At 37.9% G+C, this 27,356-nt stretch overlaps 2 protein-coding genes across 5 annotated transcripts in view; both read left to right on the top strand.

The window, feature by feature from the left end:
- The window catches only part of slc8a2b (solute carrier family 8 member 2b), a 124,571-nt gene extending 117,120 nt beyond the window's left edge, over window positions 1–7,451 (top strand). For both annotated transcript variants that reach the window (XM_036558405.1, XM_036558414.1), the window contains 5 exons: window positions 108–125; window positions 624–748; window positions 1,754–1,853; window positions 4,903–5,181; window positions 6,494–7,451. In XM_036558405.1, the coding sequence (XP_036414298.1) occupies window positions 108–125; window positions 624–748; window positions 1,754–1,853; window positions 4,903–5,181; window positions 6,494–6,870 (899 nt within the window). In that variant the 3' untranslated portion in view covers window positions 6,871–7,451. The remainder of the gene's footprint in view (window positions 1–107; window positions 126–623; window positions 749–1,753; window positions 1,854–4,902; window positions 5,182–6,493) is intronic.
- An 8,929-nt stretch (window positions 7,452–16,380) lies between these two features.
- The window catches only part of acsl3a (acyl-CoA synthetase long chain family member 3a), a 39,531-nt gene continuing 28,555 nt past the window's right edge, over window positions 16,381–27,356 (top strand). The window contains exon 1 of one of the 3 annotated variants that reach the window (XM_036558392.1): window positions 16,381–16,478. The gene's annotated coding sequence lies outside the window, so the exon portion shown is untranslated. Of the gene's footprint in view, window positions 16,479–20,784; window positions 20,912–26,683; window positions 26,817–27,356 lie in introns of those variants that run through there. The other 2 variants (XM_036558375.1, XM_036558384.1) reach the window with 2 other exon arrangements.

The raw sequence follows: 27,356 nt of genomic DNA, 5'->3' as shown, positions 1-27,356 counted from the left end.
GGTGTCCGTTCCTGGAAAGCAGCCTTAATGAACTCTCCTGTTGCTGCCTATCAGCTGATTGATAATGCTTATAATAACAAAACTGTCTCTCTTTCTCACCCCCATAGCTCTACTGCTGAACCAAGGTAAGGCTGCAAACTCACTTCTTTTCTTCACAGTTCAGCCCTAAAGGGCATATTTTTCACAGTGCTCATTTGCCTTATTGTCATCAGTGATTTCCAGCAGAGTGGGTTATGTTTTGCTCAGTACAACTGCAGTCATCAAAATAAGTAAAACTATTGAGTGTTCTGAAACATATGCTAGAATACAAAAATGTATTGTCGATGTTGCAACAAAACCTTTTTGAAAGTATAAAAAGATTTTATTCCAAGTGAGTTTGGACTATTTCCTTTGGTCCATTCATCATTAAATTTTCCCCAATTATAGTTATGTTCCCCAATATAAAGAGCAGCTGGCATGTTAAGCTTTGTTAAGTAAATTGAATAAAATAAATAAACACAGCAAACAAATACAAGGTTTTGTCCTGACAGTGACTTTATCTTTTTTGCATTCTATTTTTATGTTTTCCCTCCTCGCTTTCCCATTTTGTCTTTCCACCTGTTTCTCTCACTCTCTTTCTTCAGAGGATCCAGAGGGGCAGCTGAGTGCTGAGGAAGAGGAGGCGAGGAGGATCGCTGAGATGGGGAAGCCTATTCTGGGAGAGCACAGCAGACTGGAGGTCGTCATCGAGGAGTCATATGAGTTTAAGGTACAAACAATGTGTCCAATAGTGGCAAACTCACTAACTCAGAGCCAATAATTTAAAGGGGTGTTTTGGCCTAAAACTGCTGTTTAAAATGTTATTTATTGTGCTGTGCAGTATTCTGTAGTGCAGCATTATATCCCTTAGCTTCATCGGTTTGAAAGAATTCCTGATTTCATACCTTTTTACATTTTCATTCATCAATCTTCTGTCATCAATCTCATCGATCCGCAGTACCCAGTATGCAATACACAAATACATCATACAACCATTGGGAATCCCTGCGATGATCAAACAGTCCTGAGTGAGCTATGGGCTAATAAATACAACCAAGCTAGCATTAGTGTATCTTTTTCCTTGGTTATTGAACAAAATTATCAAGAAGACAGCACTACAGAAATATATATCATGCGGTATGTATGCTGAAGTATGCACATTCAAAGGTTGAATAGTTTAAATACAACAATCATGATAGTGATTTTAGTAAATAAAAATGAACAAAATAAAATTATAGACGTGTATTTTTTTGGTTCATTAGGCCTTCTCTGGAGGTATAGAAGGCTCTGAGGGTTCTCCCCTGGTCTTTTTATGTCATCCCATGTGAACAAACAATTTACCACGATTTAAATACTTCCAACATGTGAATACTCACTCCTCATATGGTCTATGAGCAGTCAAATGCCTTTGCTAGGATTTGTAGCCCATGGCTACCTGTCTATACCTGAACCTTGCTGTATAGTATTCAGAGCTTTTTGCTTGTTGCAGCTTTTTTCAATACTTTTTCAATGGTCAGTTCTGAGGTTGCTAGTTAAAGCACACTTTTATAACCTACAGACTCCAAAAAGGCAGGTGCAAACCACTTGATGCTGACATATCAAACAAAGATTATGTGTATATTTTTTCATTCACATGCAACTAAACCAACTGAGAAACTGTAGTCTGTGTGGCATGTTGTAACTGTCAGAATCATGGAGCAGTCTGTCACTAAGTTCTCTTGCCTGGCACTGCTAGAGCACAGTGGATAAGCTGATAAAGAAGACTAACCTGGCCCTGGTGATCGGCACACACTCCTGGAGAGAGCAGTTTGTGGAAGCAGTGACAGTCAGTGCAGGTCAGACACACACACACACACACACACACACACACACACACACACACACACACACACACACACACACACATTCTACTCCTCGTTTTTTCCCCCTTTCTCTCTAACACCCTCTTTTAATTTCAGTTCAATTTGAGATTAATTGCCTGTAATACTGTAATAAACAGTGGAGAAATGGAAGGTTTTAAAGTAGGGATGTCCTGATCCAGATTTTTTTGCCCCTGGTCTGATCCAGATCCTTTAATATTGAGTATCGGCTAGTGCCGTGTCTGATCCGATACTTCTGTTTTCGTAGGTGACCACACAGGGCACAATTCAAGCACATTTAACTAACAGTCCAATAAGATATTCTGGGCTGCCGGTTAATTCTGCAGTAAACCACTTCAGTTGACTACTAAATTTAGAAGTAAAACCACTCAGAACCAGTACATTTTGGACTACTTTTTGAAATGATAGTTTCCTAGTGTTCCTAATTGCTCAGATGAACTTTGAAACATAAAATATCAATGCAAACATACTTAATTTGGTTTCACTCGTAAGGATTTCTTGGGGCCAACAATTGTGGCACCAACAGATTTGAGATTTTTTTTTTTCATGATAAGATTTTTTTAAGATAAGTAATGAATGTTGTTTATAGCCCTGTGCACTTTACTCTATACACAATTTCATTTTCCACTTTTTAATACTATGTTGAAATCATCATATTTTGTAGTGTGTTTAATAATAACTTATGATCCAATTTGATCTAAGTGTATATAGTGCTATACACTTTGAATTGATATACTTTTGGGTGAAATAGCTATTTTATAGTGTCAGAAACCCACTATAATTTCATTGCTGCATAAGTTTTAAACTAGAAATGGCATGGCATTGGCCATGTTTGTGCATGGCTTTGGTTTTTATCCCATTCACAACTCATGAGTCAAAAATATATTAGGAACATATTTTTTGCATACAAAAAAAGCTTGAAGTGCAATAGCTGTGTGCTTACGTTTTACATGTAACTAGATAAACCATTTTAAAATTTAACTTTAAATAAAAAAAAATCTCAAAGCTCAAATGCAGTGAAAACGCAGCATTTTCTGCTTTAGTGGCATAAATGGGGCGGGCACAAAAATCAGAAGTGGATCGGGGGATCTAATGTGTTGGGGTTAATATAACCATTAAAACATGCCTGGATTGGGTCCGACATCTTTACTTCATAGTTAAGCCATTCATAACTGAACATGCTGAACAAAGGATTTCTGTTAGAAGCCCATCACCTCTAGTGTACTTGTGACTCCACACTTCACTTCCATAGACTTCCATACATTACAATGGACTGCTATCAAATATGATATAATAATTTTACAACAGATTGAAATAGATATGTAGAATTTCCCCCTTTTCCTCCCTTTCTCTCTCACACTCTGTATCCCTTTCACACACTCTCTTTTTCCTTCTCCTCCTTTTCCTCTTAATAATTCTCAGTCTATTTCTTTGTGTTCCTGTTCAGGTGTGTTCCTGTTCATGTGTAATGAGAACCTGACTTACTATAATAAACTTACTTTTCTTTTCAGGTACTAAGTGCTTTGAGCAGGAGGCAGCACTTATAAACAATCCTCATTGAATGAGATAGTGAGAAATGTATCAAAGTGGCATCACTGTATTTCACAAACACTGCCAGTGTGTTGTTTAAGCTTTCAACTCAGTTGTTAGAATATTGTCCAGGTAAGATGTTATTGAGAAGTACTGCCTTGTATATCACAGTAAGCTGACGAGTCTCACTGCTAAAGAATAATGATGTTACACTGCCCTCTGGTGGCAGGCTCAATTAAATAAACTGTTTTTCCAAATTTTTCCTATATAATTCAATTCAGTATTTGTATTTTTACAATAGATATTATCCAAAGCAGCTTTTACAGATCCTGATGAGCATGCAATTGGTGACACTGATAAGTAAAATCTTTGTGACATGGCATGAGGAAGAAACTTTGACAGGACCAAAAGAAGGATGTTGTTACAAGTGATGTATGTGGAAAAAATATATACTGTGCAAAAGATAGAGAACACCCTTCATTTATTTACTTTCCAATCAAAATGGCCATTAGTTGCAAATTGTTTGCTTTTCAGAAGATCTTTCTGAGGAGGATAAAAGCTAAAAAAAGAGGATAAAAACTAAAGATAAAAGAGGATAAAAATCCTTTTGAATAAGGAAGGGTAAGGGAAGCATATAAGTGGAAAAAAGGAGTTTCCAAAAGCAAAGTTCAAAAATTATTAAAAGATACACAGAAGGTAGGACTCTATTCAAACAGCACTTGAAGCTTTAATCTTTGAGAGATCACAATTAAAAGGATGGTTCCTAAAGAGCTTTTAAAGAAAATGATTCTATATAGAACCATGAACACTGAAAGAACCCTTGTGAAAAGTTTTCAGATTGATGGATTTGAGTGTTCATGGTTCTATATAGACCCGTTTTCTTTACTAAAGAACCTGTGAAGAACCATCTTTTTAAAAGTGTAGGAGAAAATCAAGCTCCACTCTTGCTTTAGATCTGAAAAATCCACAGGTGTTTCTTTCCATCTTTCCACTGTGAGAAGACAACGCTATGGATCTGAAAGGATGTGTAGCTGTCAAGAAGCTGTTACGGAAAAAAGAAAATGTGCAAAGCAAGCAAAAAAGCTGCTGGTGTTCTCAGAAAAATGGACTGACCACCCCAGAGACCAGACCTCAGCATTAATGAATGTGTTTGCAATTACTTGGATCATGAGAAGTAGGTAATGCAATGTAATTGTAAAACTGAACTTCAGTGTTGAAGAAAAATATCCTTGCAGATTTATAGCTATAATAAAGGCAAAGGGTGGACACATGAAATACTGTACAGTTTGATTTTATATTTAGTTATGTGTGATTTTCTATTAGATCTATGCTTCCCGCTTGTTTCCAGATACTGTAAAATGAATAACTTGTACTTATTGGCCATTTAGACTGGAATTTAAATAACGAATGGTCTCTGACTTTTGCACAGTACTGTACATGTGTGACTGAGTTCTCAACTGTGTATGATCTTTAGGTGATGGAGATGAAGATGAAGAGGAGGGGCGAGAGGAGCGTCTACCGTCCTGCTATGACTATGTCATGCACTTCCTGACGGTGTTCTGGAAGGTTCTGTTTGCATGTGTGCCACCCACTGAGTACTGGAATGGCTGGGCCTGCTTCATGGTGTCTATCTCCGTCATTGGGATCCTGACAGCCATCATCGGAGATCTGGCTTCTCATTTTGGCTGCACTATTGGGCTCAAGGACACTGTCACAGCTGTAGTGTTCGTAGCTCTGGGCACTTCAATACCAGGTATGTAGAGCTTCAGTTGGACCTGAAATATAGGTCTGAGCCCAAATATAGCCTAAGACCATTCTGACCTGATCAGACCACAACAAACTAGAGACCAATCAAAATTCAGCTTTGCTAATGAATGAAGACAAGGTTAAGTTACCTAGCAACAATGGTAGCTGTCATAATTATCGGCTACACAAACTTAAGTTTAAATTCCACTTTATCAAATTTATTTGTCAACCGAGAGCAAAATCAAGGTTGAAATCAAGGTCAAAATCGAACCAAAATTAGGTTTATTTTGGATAAACTTTCTTTCAAGCTACTGCTATGTTTATTTAAACAACCTACAATGCTAAACATGGCAAGCCTTCTCAAGAGATGTTTACATTCATTTAATGTCCAAAGCGTTTTTCATTAAGCATTTATGATTGATACAATGACTATGCAAATAACAACACCTACTCATTCACAAAGTATTCCTGTAGTATTCATGGACGGTACAGTAACATTACAGTAAAATTTCATGTTGTTCCAGTTCTGTGACACTAGTTGGGGCTATTTTGTTTGTTGTTATTCTGCAGTAACAGTGTTTTAGTGAAATCGTAAAGGTAGGAAGCTAATGGCTCAATTTTACTTTAAAAATACTTTAAAAATATATTTTGTGTTATCAGCAGTGATGACCCTATATGAACTTCATCAAGCTAATACATGTAACGTATGCATAAAACTGACAGTCAAATAATGCACATCACATCTTTCAGTGATCAGAGTGTACTGATGTATGTTATTAGAGGTTCAATAATGTATTCATGATCATATCATGAAGTATACACTAAACATCATACATTATTTTACTTTAACAAATGAAAAAAAAAGTTTCAAAATTATTATGTAATTGTGATGGAGTATTACTGTACTGTTTAAGAACATGCCATGAACACTTCATCTACATGTAGTTCCTGTAGAGCCTTACAAGGAGAAAAACTAAAACAAGATGTAACTCAACGTAAATTTGAGAAATGATATCTGAATTGACATGAGTAGTGGGGTCCTTTGTGGTTTGGGTAAATAATTGTATGTTTGTGTGTGTGTGTGTGTGTGTGTGTGTGTGTAAGAAAGAGAGAAAGGGACAAGTTCGTAACACAAGAAGAAAAACAATCTCTACCATTAACAGAATAAATTCATCACTCTTTTTTTCTCTTTTTTTCTCTCCTCCTCCTCTCTCTCTCTTTCTTTCTCTCTCTCTCTCTCTCTCTCTCTCTCTCTCTCTCTCTCTCTTTCTTTCTCTCTCTCTCTCTCTGTCCTCCCTCTCCTCTTTTCTCTATCGCAGACACGTTTGCTAGTAAAGTGGCTGCCACACAGGACCAATATGCTGATGCATCTGTTGGCAACGTCACCGGCAGCAATGCAGTCAATGTGTTCCTGGGCATCGGGGTGGCATGGTCAGTCGCAGCCATCTACTGGGCCATAAAGGGACAGCGCTTTAGGGTGGACCCTGGCTCGCTGGCCTTCTCCGTCACCCTCTTCACCATCTTCGCCTTCATTTGCATGGCAGTCCTGCTCTACCGTAGGCAGCCATCCATTGGAGGCGAGCTTGGAGGTCCGCGAGTGCCACGCCTCCTCACCACACTGCTATTCCTGGGCCTGTGGCTTCTCTACATTCTTTTTTCCAGCCTGGAGGCCTACTGCCACATTGAGGGCTTTTAAATGCTCCATGGGGAAAGACACGCAGAACAAACCTGGATACAGCAAACACATGCTGCAGATATTTGCTAAACACTTTAGATACTTTAGGAAAAAAACATACAATATTAGAAAAAAAAAGTTCTTTGAGGTAGCGAAACACCTCAAACTGAACAGAAAAAATCAAAAGAAAAGTACACACAAAATACTTTCAGCCTTAGAGAACAACCTTAAAATACACACACACACACACACACACGAGATGCACACATCTAAATGCACAGACAAGACTATGTACACTTAAATTCATAGAGCATACTGTGAACTTGACAAGACAAGCTCAGTGCCCCCATGGAAGTGAACATTGAGGAGGAGGTTTAGAGGGAGGTCCTGTGGAAGGAGAGAGGAGAAAGAGAGAGATAGTGAAAAGAGAAGAAAAAATATATATGAGAGAGACAAAAGGAGATGACAGAGGGACTTTAGCAGGATAAGATACTATAGAAGGAAACAAAGCATGTAAGAAAAGGATGGAATGAGCAGAAAATGAGAAAAGCTAGATACTGTATGTTGTTTATGATGGCGATTTTGCTCCTTTTTTTCTTTTTTGCCGTAGCAGGCTTAAAATAATGGAAGCTGTTTTAGGACTTGGTCACAGATCAGAAGGTCCTGGGTTTGAATTCCAGCTAATCTGCACTGAGGCAAAGCACTGAACCTTGCAGTTTGAAATTCTGTCACTTTGAGTGAAAAGCATCAGCTGACTGTAAACATTAGAAAACAAAACATTAGAAAACAAAATGGACTGGTATAACAGTCCAAGTATTTATTTCTGTGTGCTGAACGCGATCAGTCCCTCTTTCCAACAAAAGAGGAAAAGGTTTACACGCACACACACACACACACACACACACACACACACACACAAATTATCTAAGCCGATTATACTTCTGGGTCGCAGGGGGGTGCTGGAGCCTGTCCCAGCGGTCACTGGGCTGAAAGCAGGAAGGTTGATAGACAGTTTAAACAAACTCTGTTTGAGAGAAGTGGTGATCCATCAGGTGCCAGAAGTGAAAGAATGTAGAAGTATCTTGACACCAGTCATGAACTGTGAACATGTCAAATATGACCAGAACATTATGGTTTGTGAACTATATTTGTGTAAATAGATTTTATGTTTCTAAAGCCCAGAGCACATCAACCTATGGTTCTCCAAAGAACAATGACTTGCTCCACTGTTGGCCCAGTGTGCCATAGCTTGTTGCAGTCTTTAGAATATTCTTTGTGGCTGAAGGTCTTTTATGTTTTTCTGAACATTCTAAAGCCAAATGCCAACATTATGACGTTTGTGTTTTGTTGCAGGATGATGGGTTGCTGTGTACTAGGTTTTAAGTATTCTCACTTCTCTGCATGCAGACCAGAAGGCAAATCTAACGGATACTGAGTAGAGGTCAGCGAGGAATGAGGCTTGTAGACTGGCATGGAAGAAACTTTTTTCAGGTTCTTTCTGTACACGTGCTTTAAGCTTTGTGAATTCTACTGAGCATTCAAACAGTCCCTAAATGGTGTAATTAAATCTACTGATTTTTCCTGCAGACACAGTCCATCTTCTCTCTCTGACATCACAATGGTCATTTGGGCTTTGTACGATTAAGCAGTACTAGCTTTGACGTACTAGTAAAGAGTTCATTCATAAAATTGCCTCTCTCAATTTTAAAATATCCTCTAAATTCTGTGTTGATGCCTGGGAGGCTTTTCTTCAACCACAGCTATGTCCACTGTCACCACCTCTTCCTTTAATTTTGCAAAGATTGATGGCTTTAACTAAGCAGTGATGGCTGAGGATGTAAATATGCTTTTGTTGTACGTTGATTTGTTCTCGTGTCAGAATGCCTCAGCGCACTGAACTATCCCTCATTTCTCCCCAAGAATCCATTAGAAATCGAACATCATCTCCTTCTAGAAATACAGTACACTCGTGTAGTAGGTTGCTGGTCAACATATTTGTCCAAGAGGAATTATTCTATTAGACCATGTGATGCCATTATTTTAACACATGTAGTATCATGGTAGCCTAAAATTGACCCTACTCTTTCATTGAGCTTTGTGAACTTGCAGACTACTATAAATACAATCTGTTCACTTCCAAAAATGTTGTATAATTTTTATAGGTATTGATTTATTACTGAATGATGTTTGGGTAGTGAGGTAGTAAAGCCAATCTGACATCATAAAGAAATTGTTTTTTTCATTCACGCATGTTCATCAATTGAAAAAAATGAGATCTAAAAAGCTGCTTTGAAAACCGTAAAGAACAGCTACACTGACAAATGGTAATCAGTGACTCTTATTAAAAATAAATGCAGCAAATTTATTATGGTCTCATACCACTTCAACAAAAAAAAATCCTTCTCCTGAAGTCTTTTAGCATGACAGTTGTTTTTGTTTGGATTGCTTTTGAGTAGTGCTGAGCATTGGTCTTTGCTACAGTCATTAGGTGCATCTCTTAGAATTACAAATCCAGTCATAACTCAGGATCATGTGTAAAAGTACAGAACAGGGATTCGATGTGTTATTTATTTGTAATTAATCGTGACTTGTGCTACCTGTGTCAGAACAACATTTTGCCTGTGATAGGCTAGGTTCTAGGCTATGTTCTGTGGTAGCCATTTGTCTGTATGCAAAGACCGGCCTTTAACGTGCACAAGGCTAGCTTTTTACCTGTGCAGTACGCTAATATCTTACTTGTAGAATAGTTGGTAGAGCTGCATGATGGAGTAAATTGTGACAGAGCTAAAATGGCATGGTTTAACTCTAAAGATGTGCATGGATGGTCATATAAAGTTTACAGTGTTCATTTAGTTAAATGGGCAATTTGTGTGCTAAGTTGCACTGGAGGCAAGATTCTCTGACTATACTAATAATAGTTTACTTCAAACAGTGCCCTCGACAAGTTTATAAATTTTAAGCGATTCCCATCTTGACAAACTGCAAACCTAAAACATCAGCTCATTCAGTGTGAGAACCATTTTATATTTATAGCCCCAGTTACAATGAAACAGCACCTTGGCTTATTTTTGGAGGTTAGGTCATTCCACACTGACTCACCCAGAGTTTGGTAGGAGTCCCATAAATAAAATGAAAATCAAAAAGCAAAAACCTCGCTGTAATTCATGCAATCATGCAAAATTTTAAAACTGTGCTCCAAATAGTTTTACTTTTAATTATACATTGTTTCACAGTTTGTTTCAGCAAGTTCTATGTCACATTTTAAAAGTAAATCACTTTTTAAAAAGTTACTACTTAAAGAATGATGGAACTGAGTTGAAATATTACCATAATTTACCTTGTGCCTAAAAAATTTAGATAATGAAGGAGTCATAGCACACCTGTAAAAACACTGGCATAAAAGTACACCCTTCTAATAAATGAATAAATTATGGGAATTTATCAACAGGAAACTAGTTGATTTAAAGCATTTTTGACTGCACTGATCCGGTCAGGTAAGGATTAAACCTTCTTGAGAGTTCCTGTCCATTTAGCTCACTCTTCCACTATCTTTGTGCTTCATGTCAGAGCAGAGCATGTGGAATGCTGAAATAGGCATACGAATTCTGCCTGAGATGTGAGCCAAGTATGAGTGAATGGACAGGAGTGGAAAGGAATCTCAGAAGACTGTTGTAACTCTTACATGACACTGTTATTAAAGCAACAGAATGTGTAATCAAGTGTTTGGTTTTTGCATGATTGAGTGAATTAAATGGTAGTTTTTGTTTGGAAATGCAAGTTTCTCTAGAATCATGCAAATATTCATCACAAGTTTTAGTGGTGATGCTGTTGATGAGGAGCATCTGTTGTGCACTGAAACTAGCCTGCTAACAGCAGATTGGGCTTTAAGGGACATAAACTCCCTGTTTTATTCCTCTGCCTATAGGCTTGTCAAGGATAGATCTCTTAAACCTTTAAATTCTAGCTGCACTATTTGTATTATTTACTTACTTTTTGTGCTGAAAAATTATGAGTGTATGTGTGTTTTAAGGTCCATTCACCCTTTTTGACCCTTTTAAAATGTTTTTATAGCTTAAAAATTTAAATTTATTTATTTATTCAGTATCATTAGTGGTAAGAAGAAAGGAGTGGTCAGAAGAAAAAAGCATGTTGCTTTCCATATGAATGGCACCAGTGATAAAAAAAAGCAGGGAATTCTGATTGATGTAGTATGAGATCAATATGAAGTATAATACTTGCCTAATTCAAAATGATTAACATGATAATTTTAAACAGACTGTTACTAATTAGATAGAAATGCATTCACAGATTGGTGGTCTGTATTTATTATTATTTATTTGTTTGTTTGTTTATTAAATTGTGTGACCCAGTTCGGCCTTACAGAAGCATTTTTTTTATTTGTCATGTTTTACTGGCGGAAGCGGTTTAGATGATGTATGTATGTATGTATGTATGTATGTATGTATGTATGTTTTACTGGTGTATCAGCACTGTGTTTGATGTGTTTGTGCTGTGTAGACCCATGTTTACTCTGGGCTTAACACAGACCAAACACCTCCAAACTCACCCCTCATCAGTGTAGATGAGAGTGCAGTTCAGTTCTCTCTTGTACCTAGATCTTAACCCTTACATCCTTGTTTAAGCTACTACTTATAACTCTAAGGCCACCTTTACAAGGAAAGTTTGGTATCTGTCAAAAATGCACCTCATGCCATTGATTTCCATGAGAACAATGTTAATGCCTGAAATTATGGTCCTCTGTCTTTGTCAACTGTTGAAAAAATTGGCCGGAGTTATACTTCTAATGGAACGTATTCTGATGTAACTGTGCATCAGGTAGTACTTGTTGGTGAAGGGTGGGGCTGTAGTCACGTGATGTTGAACAAGATGGAGGAAAACCTAATTATAGCTGTCAGGTTACAACAGAGCTTGCAGTACTCCTCTGAAGATCTAAACACCTCACATCCTCTACAGATCTATGAGGACAGCTCATGTTTTTTTTCTCTTCCTTCTGTGAAGAAAAAACAGCAACAGTCAGCAATTCTTGCTTTTCATGTATGAACGATTTTCTTGCCCAAAACCATGCATCCAACAAACCAGCAGTGCATATAAATGTTTTGTTTATCTATCTATCTATCTATCTATCTATCTATCTATCTATCTATCTATCTATCTATCTATTTATTTATTTATTTATTTATTTATTTTTTGGACTGAGACCAAAATGTCTTTGTGAAGGGGCTGAAGGCAGCCTGAACCAAAAGTGCTGTTTGCAGCGCTAAAGAACAAATGGAATCTACATTAAACCATAAGGCATTATAAACTTACAATGGGCAAAATACTGATCTGTATTACCCATTCATTTTCAAAATTCTTGCTTTAAAAGCATGTGCAATAGATCAGAGAAACTGAATGAAACTTGGAATGCTCATGAAGTGATTAAACTTCCTTGAAGCAACTCCACAACATGCTAAACAAAAGTAGTTCAAAATTTTAAATCAAGAGACTTTATTATTTAGGCGTGCAAATCGTGCCACGTCTCATTAGGCAAGTATGGTATTACCTTCATGTCTGTGTGTATGTTGTTACATTTGTTGCACAATGATTGTACTGTTATATGTAACAACCTTCATATACTTTCATAACCTAAATCCTTACATGCACTGAAACAACATTTACCAACATTCTGTAGTTGGCACAATGTACAATAGCATTCTCTGTAATGGTATTAGAGGCAGTAAAGTTGGACTGAAAATTGTGTAGTCCTAAATACAGTGTGCATTGTGGGTTTGTTCAGTAGACCAGGTAATCAAGAAAATAACGTTCTGATATGTTCTTGATATGCTTCTTTGACCTAACATACTTCCAGAACGAAGTGTCATAACTTTCCCCACTTCTGCTCTTGCTGTGTTTACGGTAGTCATATTTCATTTATTTATCCTTAATGTCAAATGTTTACTCTTTGTATGACACTCTTACTCTAGCGGGATTTGTAACTTTTGAATATATTTGTAACATTTTCTTTTGATTTTAGATAAGGGAACTCAATCTTTGCCGAAGTAATGGTTTTGATAAATATTTCTGAGATATTTAGATACACTCAGTATGACTTGGTTAAAAAGAAACCACAGTTTATGGACATTGAACTGAAAACTAAACTGATATTACTCAGTTTGTGTAATCCTTTTATCATACATACAATTTCAGTGTGCCTACAACCCAGCATCCTCCATTGTTAGAAATTTGTCTTGGATTTGTTTCCTGAAACATATTTCATAGATTTTGTTTTTGTTTTGTTGTTTTTTATGTTTATTATATGTTTATCAAAGAAACATGCTGGTAGCAAATATGTCTGTTAGGAAAACTCACTTTTTTGGCCAGTTTACACTTTCACTGTGCCAACCAAAGGCTATTTTATTAAATAATTTATAGAGAACGAAGTTATTAAATAGGAGGTATGTTAATTCCATGTCCCATCATGGTCTACTTTGTCCCATGTGGGTGTCATAGCTGCACTATGTGTTTTAAATGTACTGCATTAAGTGTAATGTTCAAGTTCCATTGGTATGTCTGGCATTTGCTACTGGAAATGTGAATTTGTTCTCTGTTTTCAAAATGTGTGCCTCAGATGTGCATAACGCATGAAGTCCTGATTGTGTGCATGATCTGTTATCATCAGTGTTCACCTTTACATTTCAGAAGTGTTTTTCTTTTTCATTTTGTAAATGATGGTCTTGTTCAGCCATGAATTCCTACAAATAAGAAAAAAAAACCTCAGAAATACAGTGCTTCTTACTTACATTTGAATAACATTGAAAGTGCACAAAAAAGCTGTGAAATGTTGTTTTATTTTTTTGTCTCGATGTTTTTCGTAGCTGTTTGTATGTTGAAATCAGATCTGTCTTTGTCTTTCCCCACCTCTTCAATCCTTAGGTCTTGCAATCTGTGTGTTTTTAGAACTTTTTATCTGTGACTTCCTCTCTGCCTGAGAATTTTCCTGAGAATAAGGACTTATTGAAAAATATGTGGTAGGCCGTATATATTAATATATATTCAATGCTGTAATAAATAAGAAGTAATATCTGTTTTTTAATTAAGGAGAAAAAATAATATAATAATAATAATAATAATAATAGTAATAAATGGAAGATGATCATTGTTTTGAAGAACTTGGCATGATGTGTACTCTGTCCTGAGGAAAAAACTAATAGTAATAATGATAATAATACTGTAAGAATGTGAGTTGACCTTAATGAATATTTATTTTGAACACCTGCTGTCTCTGTGTGATTTTTATTTCTTAAACCTGCAGATATTGCAGTCTCTGTCACCTTAGGACCAGCTAAAGTACCCAAATGCAGCCTTTGATAGTCGCATTCACCCTTTAGTGAGGGAGTCAAAGACAAGACAGCTGCCACAGTGCTGCAAACTTTGTCCCCTACAACCAACTTTGAAGATTTAGTGGATGGTATTGTGCAAGGGTGGAAAAAGTGCTGAAAATTCCTACTGAAGCAAGAATACTGCTCTGCAGTGATAAATCACTACACTTTTGAATGTATTTTTAGTATTTCTTTTGTTCTAAATAAGGGAGATATTTGGATACATTTTGAATATTGACGGCACAGTATATGAACAAGAACTTAACTGATGCTACAAGTAAATATGAAGAAAGTGATATGAAGATAATTACTCAAGTAACAGCAAATAAATCATTATTAAGTTACTTTAACTTAACATTCACCTTCAGAAAGAACTTCCAGTGCCTTGAATGTTAGTTCACATTAGCTAAAAACTACATGCAACAGCTTTTATGTCTTTAGGTATAATAGAGAGTTGCTTTGCTTGTTATTCTAAAATGACAAAAAGAAAACAGTAAAAGATTAGTTAGCCAGACAACTAATTGCTTTCTAAAAATGGAACTTGACTTGTGATGAGCAGATTTTGTTTAGTCTGTAATGCACCCTTAAAAATAATAGTGCCAAAGGTGTTTTGGTTTTGCTTTCGGTTTCCTAAAGAACCATCCAATGGAGCGTTGTTAGATGTGTGAGTGCTGAAGAACTTTTTTTTAAGTTAAAAAAAACCTCCATGTAATGTATCCTATAGTGATTCAAATTTTAGGCCCAATCAGAGAATCATATAGGACCTTTTTTAAAGCATGAGACTGGACAGGAGATGGGTTACCAGACATGACAGGACACTGACCAGGTGACAGGACTGGGAATTGGACCAATGGCTGGACAGGTGTCTTGACAGAGGAAACAGTGGACAAGACATCGGACAGAGAACCAGACCGACAATTGTACAGGGAATTGAACACTTAACAAGACCAAGAACTGAACAGGGGATGAGACATTGGACGGGGCAGATGACCAGGTAGAGGGCAGTAGAAAGGAGAACTGGAGACACAGACTGGAAAGGTACAATGACAATGAGAAGGACAGGGACAGAGACTGTGACTGGCAAGGAAACAGACAGAGACAGGGACATTAACAGTGACTGGGATATTGACAGGAACAGGAAGCATGTGACAGTCAAAGAACCAGGAATAGATGACTAGGGGGCCACATGGAATGGGCTAACAGGACTAAAAGGGATTGACAGTGGAGACAGAAAGTCAAATCGAGGAGCTGGCTGAGTAAAGGGCTGAAACGATGACTGTTTTCACGATAAATAGGGTGGCCAAGCAGGGATCTGGAAATACTGGAGGGCTGGCAGAACAGGAGGCTGGGTAGCTGGCACTGCAACAGGGCATAAAACAGGGCTTGTAGCAGTCACTGGGATGGAGCATGGAACTGGGCACGAAGCAGGCAGGCCAGGGTTCTGGGAATCCTGCACTGGAAGAGCAGCAGCTTGAGGGGCCAGTGCTGAAGGAGAAGAAGTTTGAAGCACCAGCTTAGTGAAAAAGGCCAACTGAGTAGAGTACTGTGGGGAGACAGGGAAACTGCACAGGTGTTTTTGGATACAGGCAGGCCTGGAGAGATGTCTTTGGAGGCAGGTGGGTCTGGAAAGACATCCTCAGAGGCAGGTGGGCATCCAGCAACATCCTGGCAAGCATCCTCTTGCAATTAAGCTTTCTCTCACTCAATGATTTTTTGTTGCAACACCAGCAAACTCGCTACATCCTTGTGAATTTGTGCATTCTGGAATAGTTGAGACATGGAGTCAGAATGTGTTTGCAAGTAGGTTTTATTCAAGCCCACGATGGCAGTATTAACAAATTGAGTGGCAGCAGCAAGCAGTGTATCAACGTCCAGCATGAACAAACAGCAAGAGAAATAACCTAACAAAACAAAAACAACTACTATGGAAATACCAGGAACACAAAAACCAAAACAGGGAATCCAGGATCAAGGGAAAATAACTAGAGATCATAAAAGGCAAAAGTAGCAACCATGACAAGACTGAAAACAGAGAAACCATACAGGAAACAAGACACAGCTGGGACTCATGATTAAGGCATGATGACAGTTGAGGGCGTTGCATGAGTGCGGAGCATGGAGGAGCAAGAAAACCAAAACACAGGCACCTAGACTGGAATGAGACAAGGGGGAAGATGCAACAGAGGAGTCAGGGGCAAAGAAAGAAAACAAGAGTACATGGGAAATGAGGAAGGAAACCAAGACTAAAAGGTAACAGGCAGACGCGGTACTACTCAGTTGTAGTTTCAACCACATGGCCAGCACTTTTTAGAGTGTACTGTAGATCAGTAGTTAAACCAGTTCTCAAGGCCCCCCATAGAGTCCACACTTTTTGCTCCAACTTATAACACATATAGATGGAGCAAAGTGTAGACCATTTGGAGGTCCTGAGGACCACTGATCTACAGAACACTCTAAAAAGTGCTGGGTTGAAAACAACCCAATCACTACTGGACAGAACACTCACTGGGTTAATCTAACCCAGCAAGATGATTTGGCCATTCATTAAATCTGGTTTGTATTAATTAAAAGCCTGGGTTACATGTAACTCATAAAGGGACTATCATTATTAACCTGCTTCCTTACAAAAATGTAGCAATACATGTTTAGGGCAGCAAAGTGGTGCAGTGGGTAGTGCTGTCACCTCACAGCAAGAAGGGCCTGGGTTCAATTACTATATGTGCATGTGTGTGTATATATATCGCTGCTGTTGGAACAATGAAAAACCATGTCTCTGCTCTCTCTCTTGCTCTCATTTATCAGTTACTCATTATTCCTCTTTTGGATTAGGCACCTTTTCTGGAAAAAGAATAAAAGAAAGAAAATCAGTTAAGTAACTTCTCTGAATGCAGGGTAGATTTAAGTCACAATTTAATGTAGCAGATCTCTTCAGGGATTACTCAGCGCAGATATCATTCATGATTATATTTGCATTGGGAAACGTAAAGGTGTGGAATTATGATTGTGAGGGTGCACTGTGCTCAGTTAGAGATAATGACCTTGTGTGCCAAAGGTGAAAAAATACAGCCTTTGAATTCCTAAAATGTTTCACCTTTCAAAGAGAAAATCTAACAGTCTCTATGCTTCTCTATCACTGTGCAAAGTCTTGTTAAAATAGTTATTCTCTGTCCATTTCCCACTCTTTGTCTTTTTCTTTTACACCAGCTCCACAACTTTACCTGTAAAAAGAGTTACACATATATAAATACACGCACACCAAACCTAGTCTTTAGCAAACTCTCTTCCCTATCTTGGTCTTGATTAATACAAAAAGGTTCTGTATATATGTAACCTTACTTTGAAATCAAATCTGTCTCTGTTAGACCTTTATCCGTTTAAAAGGTTGAGAAACAAGCAGAATTAGTGTGTTATGAAAGTACAAATCTGAAGTTGGTTTCCAGCTGTAATCCTCTCTGCTTCTGCTGACTGCCTGAGAACACTGGCTTAGCTTCTCCTGCAAAATGCACTTGTAGCCAAGCATGTGAGAGCTTATGATGTCAGATGGCAAATGACCTGAAATGCTATTTTGTGCTATTACTTTGCATTGTAAATGCAGGCTTTGAAATAGAAAAAAATATACAAACTGTTGCCTGAAATATTTATACCAAACAGGACAGCATTGTTTGACCTAAGTGTATAAGGCTGGCTTTACACAATGAAAATTTCACACAGCTTCAGCTGCTTTAAACGTACATGAAACTACATGTCACTCGCGTTGCACAATGCAAAGCCTCATTTGAGTCACTTTGAACTTGTTACAGTAAGTGTTTCAACTTTGAGGAACCAATTTCCTGCAACAGCCAATCAAAACTCTGATATCATGTGATGATGCCAAATATGCCATTTTAAAGACTGGTTGTTTAAACCGTCACTTCACAGAGAAGAAAATAAAACGTTTGGCTACGTTCACATTATAAGGCTGAAGTGGCACAAAGGTACAATTTTTTGCCTTAATGTGACTTTCAGAGCTGTGTGCACACACAAATATGATCTTTTCAAATCAGATCTGATCTATTTTGGCTTTGTTCAGACTGCAGGCAAATCGGATTTGTTTCTCAGATCAGATCTCCTGAGACGACTGTCCGTACTGTTATTTACAAATGACCAGATTGGATTTTCGTGTCCTGATATCAGCAGCCGATCTGCATGGGTTGCTGTGGTAACAACGTAGGCACCGGTAACTACATAGCTACACTGGTGATATGGATTTCAAACGCGGATGCAGGAGAATAGAGGTGCATCATCTCCCCCTCCAAACTCTTCAAAATTCTTTGGTATAGCCATGAACATTTGGCGCTCTTCTTGAATCCCAGTACTTTAGTCACTCTGGATTTGACATTGTCATTTTTTGTCGCTGCAAGTGATGCAAAAGACGCTTTGAAATCCGATTTGAGCGGCCAGAGTGTCCAAACTGAGATGCATCTGTAAAAATTTTATTGGAATCGCATTTCGAACCACCTCTAATATGGTTTGGTTCACAGCAGAAATTCACAAATTAGGAGTTAGTGAAAGTGGAAACAGGAATATGAGTGATATGATAATGACATTAGATCAAGAGTCATCAGATCAAGAGTTATCAAGCAGTTATCAAGAGTTATCAAGCAGTTATCACATCGTTTTCCGGGCTTTAGGAATAACATGGCTTGTAATAATGCAGAACCAGTGACCTTCATTGCTCAAAAAGAAAAGATGCACGACGATCTTTCATCTGGGCAAACAAAACTTTTCCAATCCAATCTAGTCCACCAATCCATGAATGAATTTAAGAGATAGCGTAGCAAGGGCAAGCATGGAAATCAGAAGACTGTTTTTAGCCACGCTCGCAGGTAGTCAAGTTTTTCTCTTGAACCGCTCTGGATTGAAGGAGCGTTTTTTTGTCCTTTCCAGACTGAATGATGTTGTAATCCTCTGGCTGGTGTGGTCTCAAACGTTTAATCTCTAATTTCTGCTCTAATGGCAGGGTACCAAATGTAATTTCTATGACATTTTTGACTTGACTCGTTATATTGCCTTGCTGTTTTGAGTGGCTACCACAACTGATGATGAACAATGGCTAGCTGCGTAGCAACACCCATATCGTACACAACATTTACTAAACATCTGTATGTATGTAAATGTATTATTTTTTATTGGCTACTTTCAGCATGGGGCCAATGTGATCGGGCCTCACTGTTAGTTAGTGAAAGCGTGTTGAACATGCGCAAAATGTTATTTAACTGCCCACCTGGTTAGACGAATGCTGACGGGCCGGCCCCACGCTCACCAAACGAAGACTGCTAGAAGAAATAGGTAGGCTACTGGCATTTACAAAACAGGTACAAGAAGATATTTGGAATGTATTGGACAGCCCTACCATTGACAGAATGTAGAGTGCTTTTTATTAGAGATACATGCAGGTCATTGTGAAGTAAAATAGTCGCCGATAGTCTTTTGATTATCATCACTGGTACATTCAAATACCCAGAAGACTCATGTATGTTCAGTGGTGGTTTTGGGTAGTAAATCAAATCATTATATTAACATAGTAAACACCGCAACTCCTGGTTCCTATCACCACCACTGTAAAGAAATCCAAGTTAGTAAGTTTCTCTAAAACAAGATTTTGCAACCCAAACCATTCTGAATGAATTTGTTAACATCTCAACTATTGAACAATACAGAAGTTTTTTTTTGAAAAAAATGGTGGAATTGCCCTTTAATGTGAACGCTCAGATCGGAATCCGTGTGTTTTTTCCACTGCTCACGCGGCATAATTCAGCGTTAACGAGGCAGCAGTGCCTAACCTGAAGTCAGTGCCAGTAAACGCTGCGCATCTGACACTTTTTTCTCCCTCGTCTTGCTCTAATAATGAACAGCTGAGAGCGGTTCAGAGCAAATTATCTTCATGACAAAGGCTTGCTCTGCTGGTTAGTTAGCTTTTTGTTCATGGCGCACGTGGTTCATTCGTTATTGATAAGGATGCGGGCCTGCGGGTCGTTTCAGTGCGCAGGTTCGTTTACATTAATAGCAGTTTTGAGTCCCATACAGTCACATACGAATGTGAACCGTATTGTTATAAAGAGCAAAAAAATCGGAATTGCGCAATGAGGCTTGTAATGTGAACGTACCCTTAGACCAGCATGACTTCCAATGTGTAGTGGGATAACGAAATGAGTTAATTATTTTTTCTGGTTTCTTATAACTTTTTTTTTAAATTGTGTTTTATCGCAGCCGTGTTTGTTGTGAAAGTGTCTGGTTGCTCCTGTCATGTTTATTCATGGAACGCCTCAGGTGAGAGCGCACTCCTGTCCAGTCTCATGGCCACTTCTGCCGCGTGCGATCCCCCCCCCCCGGGGGTCCTTGCATCTTGAACGGCAGTAACCTCGCGCTCCACGTCCAGTGACATCATGCACAACTCCCCCAGACACGCGCCACCTGCCGGCGACCAATCGGAAGACATAGAGAGCCCACGGCGCCACGCCCACCGGCGCGTCTCCCACACTGCCATGACTACGCGTACGCGGGGCTTCTGTGCCAATGTCATAAGCACGCGGCGCGGGAGCTGAGACACTGTGCTACTTCGCCGGTAAGATAGGACAAGCACAAAGCAAGGCAACCCCGAGCAGCACGTGGAAGATCATTGCTCTGACAGAGCCAAAAGAAAGGTTAGTATTTTTGGTTGCACCGTCTGTTTTGGGGGGCTGTGCGCCTGTGAGAATGATATGGCACGTTAAAGCGGAATTCCACCGATTTTTCAAAATGTTTACATAATTCCACATTACAGTGGTGGTGATAGGAACTAGGGGTCGCGATGTCTACAACACAAATACATTTATGTTATTTCCAAAAACACAAGTGATCCTACACGTGTCTTCTTAGTTTTATGTGTAACATTAATAAAAACTATCGTAAAACAATATGAATACACTGTCTCAGGCATCAGACAGTGTATTCATAACCTTGTCATGCAATAAATTTTGTGACAAATCTTCAGACATTAGGTTCCTATCACCTTCACTGTGAACAGTTTTGACTCAGTAAGTTCCCTAGAACGAAACATTTTACATCAAACCACTCTGACTTTGTTTGCATCCGAAATTTTGAAAAATTCCCCTTTAATGGTATGTTTTCACTGCTCATGTTTGCGCAAGTATAGATAGGTATGTATTGCAGGCAGGGCCATAGGAGCAAATTTTAGTGAGGTCTGTTTTGCAAGAAAGACCTAAATCTGTTGAAAATTACCATAACACCAATTGTCAGTTTCTCTCTTTTTATAACCAAAACCATTTCATTATTATTTTCAGCTAAAATACCTGTTGAAACCGTTACTAAATCAAGGGGTAGTTTTACATTGATTTTATTTCAGTTACCTCTCTCGCTCTCCCTCTGCTTGTCTCCTTTTCTCTCTCTTCTTGGTCCTCACTGATTATTGAAAAAGCATACATTAAACATGTAAAAGTCTGACTCTACAAAACCTCAGCTAATCGGAAGGCAAGCTACCCATACAGCTAACGAGATAAAATACAGCCAAATGTACATTGATTTCTTAATTACGTTACATGTTACAAGTCAATAGTAAACTTTTCTTGTTTGCTGTAGTATGTTATGAGGTAACATGATGCAAGTTTAATTTCTCATCTAATCGCTAATATAGTCAACTACAGAGCTTGTAGCCTAAACTGAGCGGCTATTGAAATTCCAAATAAAAAGGAATTTTGGGCTTTGCATTTTACAGCCATAATCTGTTAACTAGTGATTGCACAATGCAAAGCAATGCGCAAGATGATTGTTCTCCAATTTACATAAGCAATGCGCAACACTGCTGGTATCAGTATGTATGTGTGGGTGTGTGTGTGTGTATGTATGTGTGTGTGTGTGTATATATATATATATATATATATATATATATATATATATATATATGATATATATATATGTACTCACTATATATGGACTGGCGACCCGTCCAGGGTGCCCCCATGCGCTGATCACCCCTTACTAGTAGGCTTAGCTCAGGGGTCGGCAACCGAAGCATTTTATATCCGTTTTACCATCTTGGTTGTAAATAACTCTCAGTGTGTGCTAATGTGCTAGTATAGGCTAAAAACACTTTGAATACTAAACATACTTTGCTCTGCTTTAAGTTTTAGGTCAGCTGTATGCACTTCTCTCGCACATCAGTCAGGAAACTTTAAAATGTAAAATGTAAAAAGTCAGATTCTCATTTACCAGCTTCTTGTTCAAATTGTCCCGTTTGACCTCAAATGGTGCATCAGGCGCCAGAATGTACGTTACTGCTGCACCATTTAAGGTGGAACGGGAGAATTCGAATGAAAATCTGACTTCACGATTTGGTGTTTGACAGTTTCTCGTTTCAGATTAATCCGTATCTGGAAACCACTTGGAGTGATCATAAATGCAAATTCCATTCGTCTCCAAATGTTCGTCTTAAATCTGGGGATAGAATATTATGCCTCATTTTTTTTATATGAAATTTGATTTGTTCTCTGTGAGCGCTATCAGTGAATTATGGCCAATCAAAATCTGCCAAGCTCCGCGTTATTTTCTCAACCCTCCGATCACTGCTTAGTAATTGTTGCTGTCCCCAATTACTTAAGTAATCAGCGTCTGTGAGGTTCGTAACTAGCGTTAGGATTCCAAGCTCCTCAGAAGTATCTCAGGGTTTTATGAGATTCAAAAAGCGATGAAACTACACAGCGAGCAATGAGAGGGTCTCAGCTGACCTCAGTACAGCTGTGGCTCGGCCATAGACTGTGAACTGCCTGCTCTGTTTGTCTCTGTACGAGACGCTACACAGCCCAGAGAACCAGAGTAACTTTGACTTCTTGAGATGTTCAGGTATGCAGCACACATGCAATAAGCTAACACATAACATCGCTATGGCAAAAATGTAGCTAGCTGAGAGTTTATGAGCACAATTAACACATTAAGATTGTACAATGAAAACCTTATATTTCATTTTTTTGCTTGGACTGCTCTTAACGTGGCTAGCCAAATCAGCATGCTTTAGTCTAGCTCCAGTAGCTGCTCAGTTTAGGCTACAGGCTCCATAGTAGGCTATATTAGAGATTAAATGTGAAATTAAAGTTATATTGTGTTACTTACTCATAACATACTACAATCAACATGAGAAAGTTCACTGTTAACCAGCATATTGACGGTATAGTATCATGTAGCAAACATTAAGAAATCAGCGGGTACATTAGACTATATTTTGTCTCATTAACTATATGAGTAGCCATCTTTCCCTTTAGCTGGGCCTTGGTACAGACAGCCTTTTTATAACATATGTTTAATGTGTGCTTTTACAATAATCACTGAGTACAGAGATGCAAAAGAAATAAGCAAAGAGAGAGAGAGAGGTAAATGTAACAAAATCAATTTGAAACTATCGCCTGATTTAATGTAGATTTAATGTATTTTTTAAGCTGAAAATAAACATAAATAAATAGTTAAATGATTAATTAAACGTAAACAGGGCAATTGAAGTCAAATAAGTTTATAGAACATTAATAGCAGTTTATGGAAGAATGGAGGGATGAAGAAGGAACAAATGAAAAAAAAGGTGCATAACAGTTATAGATTAGTAAAAAAAAGCAGTGATTGAATAAAAAAAAACAAAAGGAGAAACTTATTGTTGCTTTAATACTCATATTTCGTAGTTATTTTAATCACAATCAGATGTAAGTAACATTTCTGCAAAACTGACCTCACAAAAATTCTGATCCTAGTTATGGCCCTGTTAGCAGTTATACGTTAACTCCAGCATTTAAGACCATTTATTGTTAAAACTGTGTTAGAACAATCAGCAGAGCTTTATTTTACGGCAAAGGATGATTGTTGTTTTACCTGAAAATCTAGTTCTGCTGTGGAGCCGTAACAGGGCAGTAAAAGAGCCGTGTGTTGCCAACCCCTGCCTTAGCTAAAGTGGAAAAAACATTTTTGTAATAAACTATTACTAATAGTACTCCGCAGAGCCAGGGTCACTGCTAACAATTTTGAGGCTGAAGTGTTGCAGAAGTTTAACAAAGGACTCTGAATATCATGTCTGTACATTTCTTGCTGGAATGTTTAAATTGGAGCAGTTATATTTCAACAGTTGACAATGCTTTGCACAAAATTGTTTGGTTTGTATCCGGTTATTTTTGTTGATTTTTGTTAGGAAAAACCTGGAATGATTGACTTTTTGCCTTTACTTAATCTACATTTTTGTTGGATATCACACCTTTGGTTGTGTAAGTTTGATTGTTGGTTACTGCATAGCTCCTTCATAGTTATGCATATTTGTCATTGGAGCGGTGGTGCAGGATCGTTGAACAACTGTCCAGCCTGTCCAGCTCCGGAAATACAACCATCCAAAGTATATGTTCCAAATACACTGCAGGAAATGTGTAGTGACGAACTGCATGTCACATTAAAGAGCCAATTAAGCCAATAGTGCTAATATTGCTAACGATTAATTAAAGGAAACAGCCACAATTTAGCATTAGGCAAATGATATTATGCTACCTGGTGGTCAGTGGCTTTCATTCTCTGTCACATTGGCTGGGCAGGTTTAGCCTTTAAAGTCAACCTGAAATCAAAATAAATATTTTGATAGTTCATGTCCTTTATCTTATGGATTATGCATAATATCATTCAAAAGACAAAACTCTTCTGTCTCCATGATCTTTGACCAAACTGTGGTGGCTTTTAATTAATTTTTAGTGCTGGGTGGTTTACTGTCTGTACTGGTTTAATAGTATTGCTATGACACAATAATACTGATTAATTTTAGAAACATTCCTGGATAACTTAAATGTATTTCCAGGGTACTTTGGATTATTTTGAAGAAACAGTCAAAAAATACATTACAAAAAACAAATGTAAATTTATCCTCCTGTAAGTGCTGTTTCTGTCTTGTTTAAATTTATAATACAGGTTCCATTTTGTGTAATTTTAGGAGAAGCATAAAATAACAAAATAGTATAATCAAATGTTAGTTTTGCTTAATGCTCTTTAAACATTATTTTCATTTGCACCAAGTAATCATGGGGTGGATTAACTTTATTAATGCTAACTTAAATATTGTTTGATAATGTGATGCTGTCATATATATTGTGATGTGCAGCTGCCCAAAGCATCCCATTCTGCTGGCAGTGCTTTCCTATGGAGATTATACAAGCTGTGTGTGCACAGTTGAACACCTGTGTCAGAAATAGGCGCACCTCGAAGTAGACAAATTCAGTGTGTGGATTCCATTGGACATATAATGTAGATTTGACATGTATACTGTGTACTTTCAGTACTTGAGGTCTATATATTGCCTTTCTGAAATTATGACAGTCATCATCCCCCCACCCCCCTCCTTTTCCTAGACCCTTCAAGACCTAATATTCTTATGAATGGGCCATCTCCATAACAACCATGGGCCTTACTTTCTATTTGAGTGGCACAGCAGTGACTGCACACTGTGTTTGGGCTAAAAGTCTCACAAAGTACTGTGATTTCTGAATTAAGGCTGAGATACATACACCAACACAGTGTTTCAGCCACTTTTTTGGCTGAAAAGGGCCAATGTGATGACTAACTGTATTTTCATAATTTTTTTTAAATAATGGTTTGCTGAAAACACTATTAAAATTTTATTTCATTATGTAGTGTTCTCTACCTAATCCATGTGGCCCATATATTAAGCTGTAAAAATTTTGAAGTTTTTGTGATGTCACAAAAACCAATGCATTTACATATGTCTGCCTATACAACCTAGTTTAGCCGTCCATACATGTTGCAGTTATAAGGAATGTTACAACCTGTGCTTATTTTTAAATGTAGCTTGATATAGGGCAGTCTGTCGGAACAGGCCGTATATGAATAAACATATAAAAAAGTGAATTATGACTGTTTTTGGTACAAAAAACCCACATAAACATTATAAGTGGACCTTGGAGAAAAGTAAAATGTAGGATGTGAGCCCTTTAAGCCTGAGGTATGTACACATACAAACACTGTCTACTGTGCTGGGTCACACAGACACACTAGCAATGCTCTCTCTCTCTCTCATAGCTTATAAAGGCATGTGTGCTGGCGCTTTTAGACAAAGGCTCTTTTCATCAGAAACAGGAAGTGAGCAGTGCTTCTTTCCTCCAGCTGCCCACCAAGGAAATCTGGTCATTTCTGATACGTCACATATTAACCAGTCACATGTCAGTCTTTTCAGTACAATTTGATTATGAATGATTTCTCAATGGCTCAGTCTGATAAATAACAGGATATTTCACTCTTGTGGTGATTAGTTTCTGTGTTCTTATTGGCTAAGCAAGTTTGTTACGTAGTGCCTTGAGCTCATATTGGGTAACAGGCATTATAAATTTCCACTGTGTTTCCACTGATATGAAAGCTTTTATTAAAAACACAGGAAGTGATTGATATAGACTGTGAGTATATGTGAGACAGACCAAAAGAAAGCCAAGAAAATAGTTCTTTGGTAGCATCTATCCCAGAGGATTACGGGTAACCAGATACAGCAACTGGGCAGTGGTGGAGGATTCTGGGAGCTTATTTTGTTGTGTATGTATTTGTTCACATACTCTTAACTTATTTATGTTTTTGCCATATGGGGGAATTAAAGAGAGCCAAAGTGAGAGAAAGTTATTTGTGGAAATATAATCTGCAGTAATGCACACTGTAATCTAGTATAATCTAGGTCTATTACTGTTGTATTTTGGAACTAACTCCAGACATAGTATGACCACATATAACTCTTATTATTTTCTTACTGTGATATAAGTAGTTCTTGCTCATGTTGAAGCCATAGTAAAATATATACATGATATAGACGTGTATGATTGCAAACATCAGCTGAATTCAATCATTGTGCTGTTCATGGAATATTCTTTGACTGTTATGTTGCTTGGCAACCGTAGCCTAACAAGTTACATTGTTTGGCAGCAGAATTATTCATTATATTTATTTTAATAATAAATTCTTGATTGAACTTTCTTAAATTGATCATTCTGTTAAAAGGGGTTGTTTAGGCAGGACATGTTGATTACATTCCAGCACTTGTAATCATCACAGCCATCACCATAGTCATCACTGATTGTCATC

The sequence above is a fragment of the Colossoma macropomum genome, unplaced genomic scaffold (genome assembly GCF_904425465.1).
Source record: "Colossoma macropomum unplaced genomic scaffold, Colossoma_macropomum, whole genome shotgun sequence".
Classification (NCBI taxonomy): Eukaryota; Metazoa; Chordata; class Actinopteri; order Characiformes; family Serrasalmidae; genus Colossoma; species Colossoma macropomum.
Note: the sequence above shows the minus strand (reverse complement) of the source record. Positions and strands in the feature narration are given on the sequence as shown.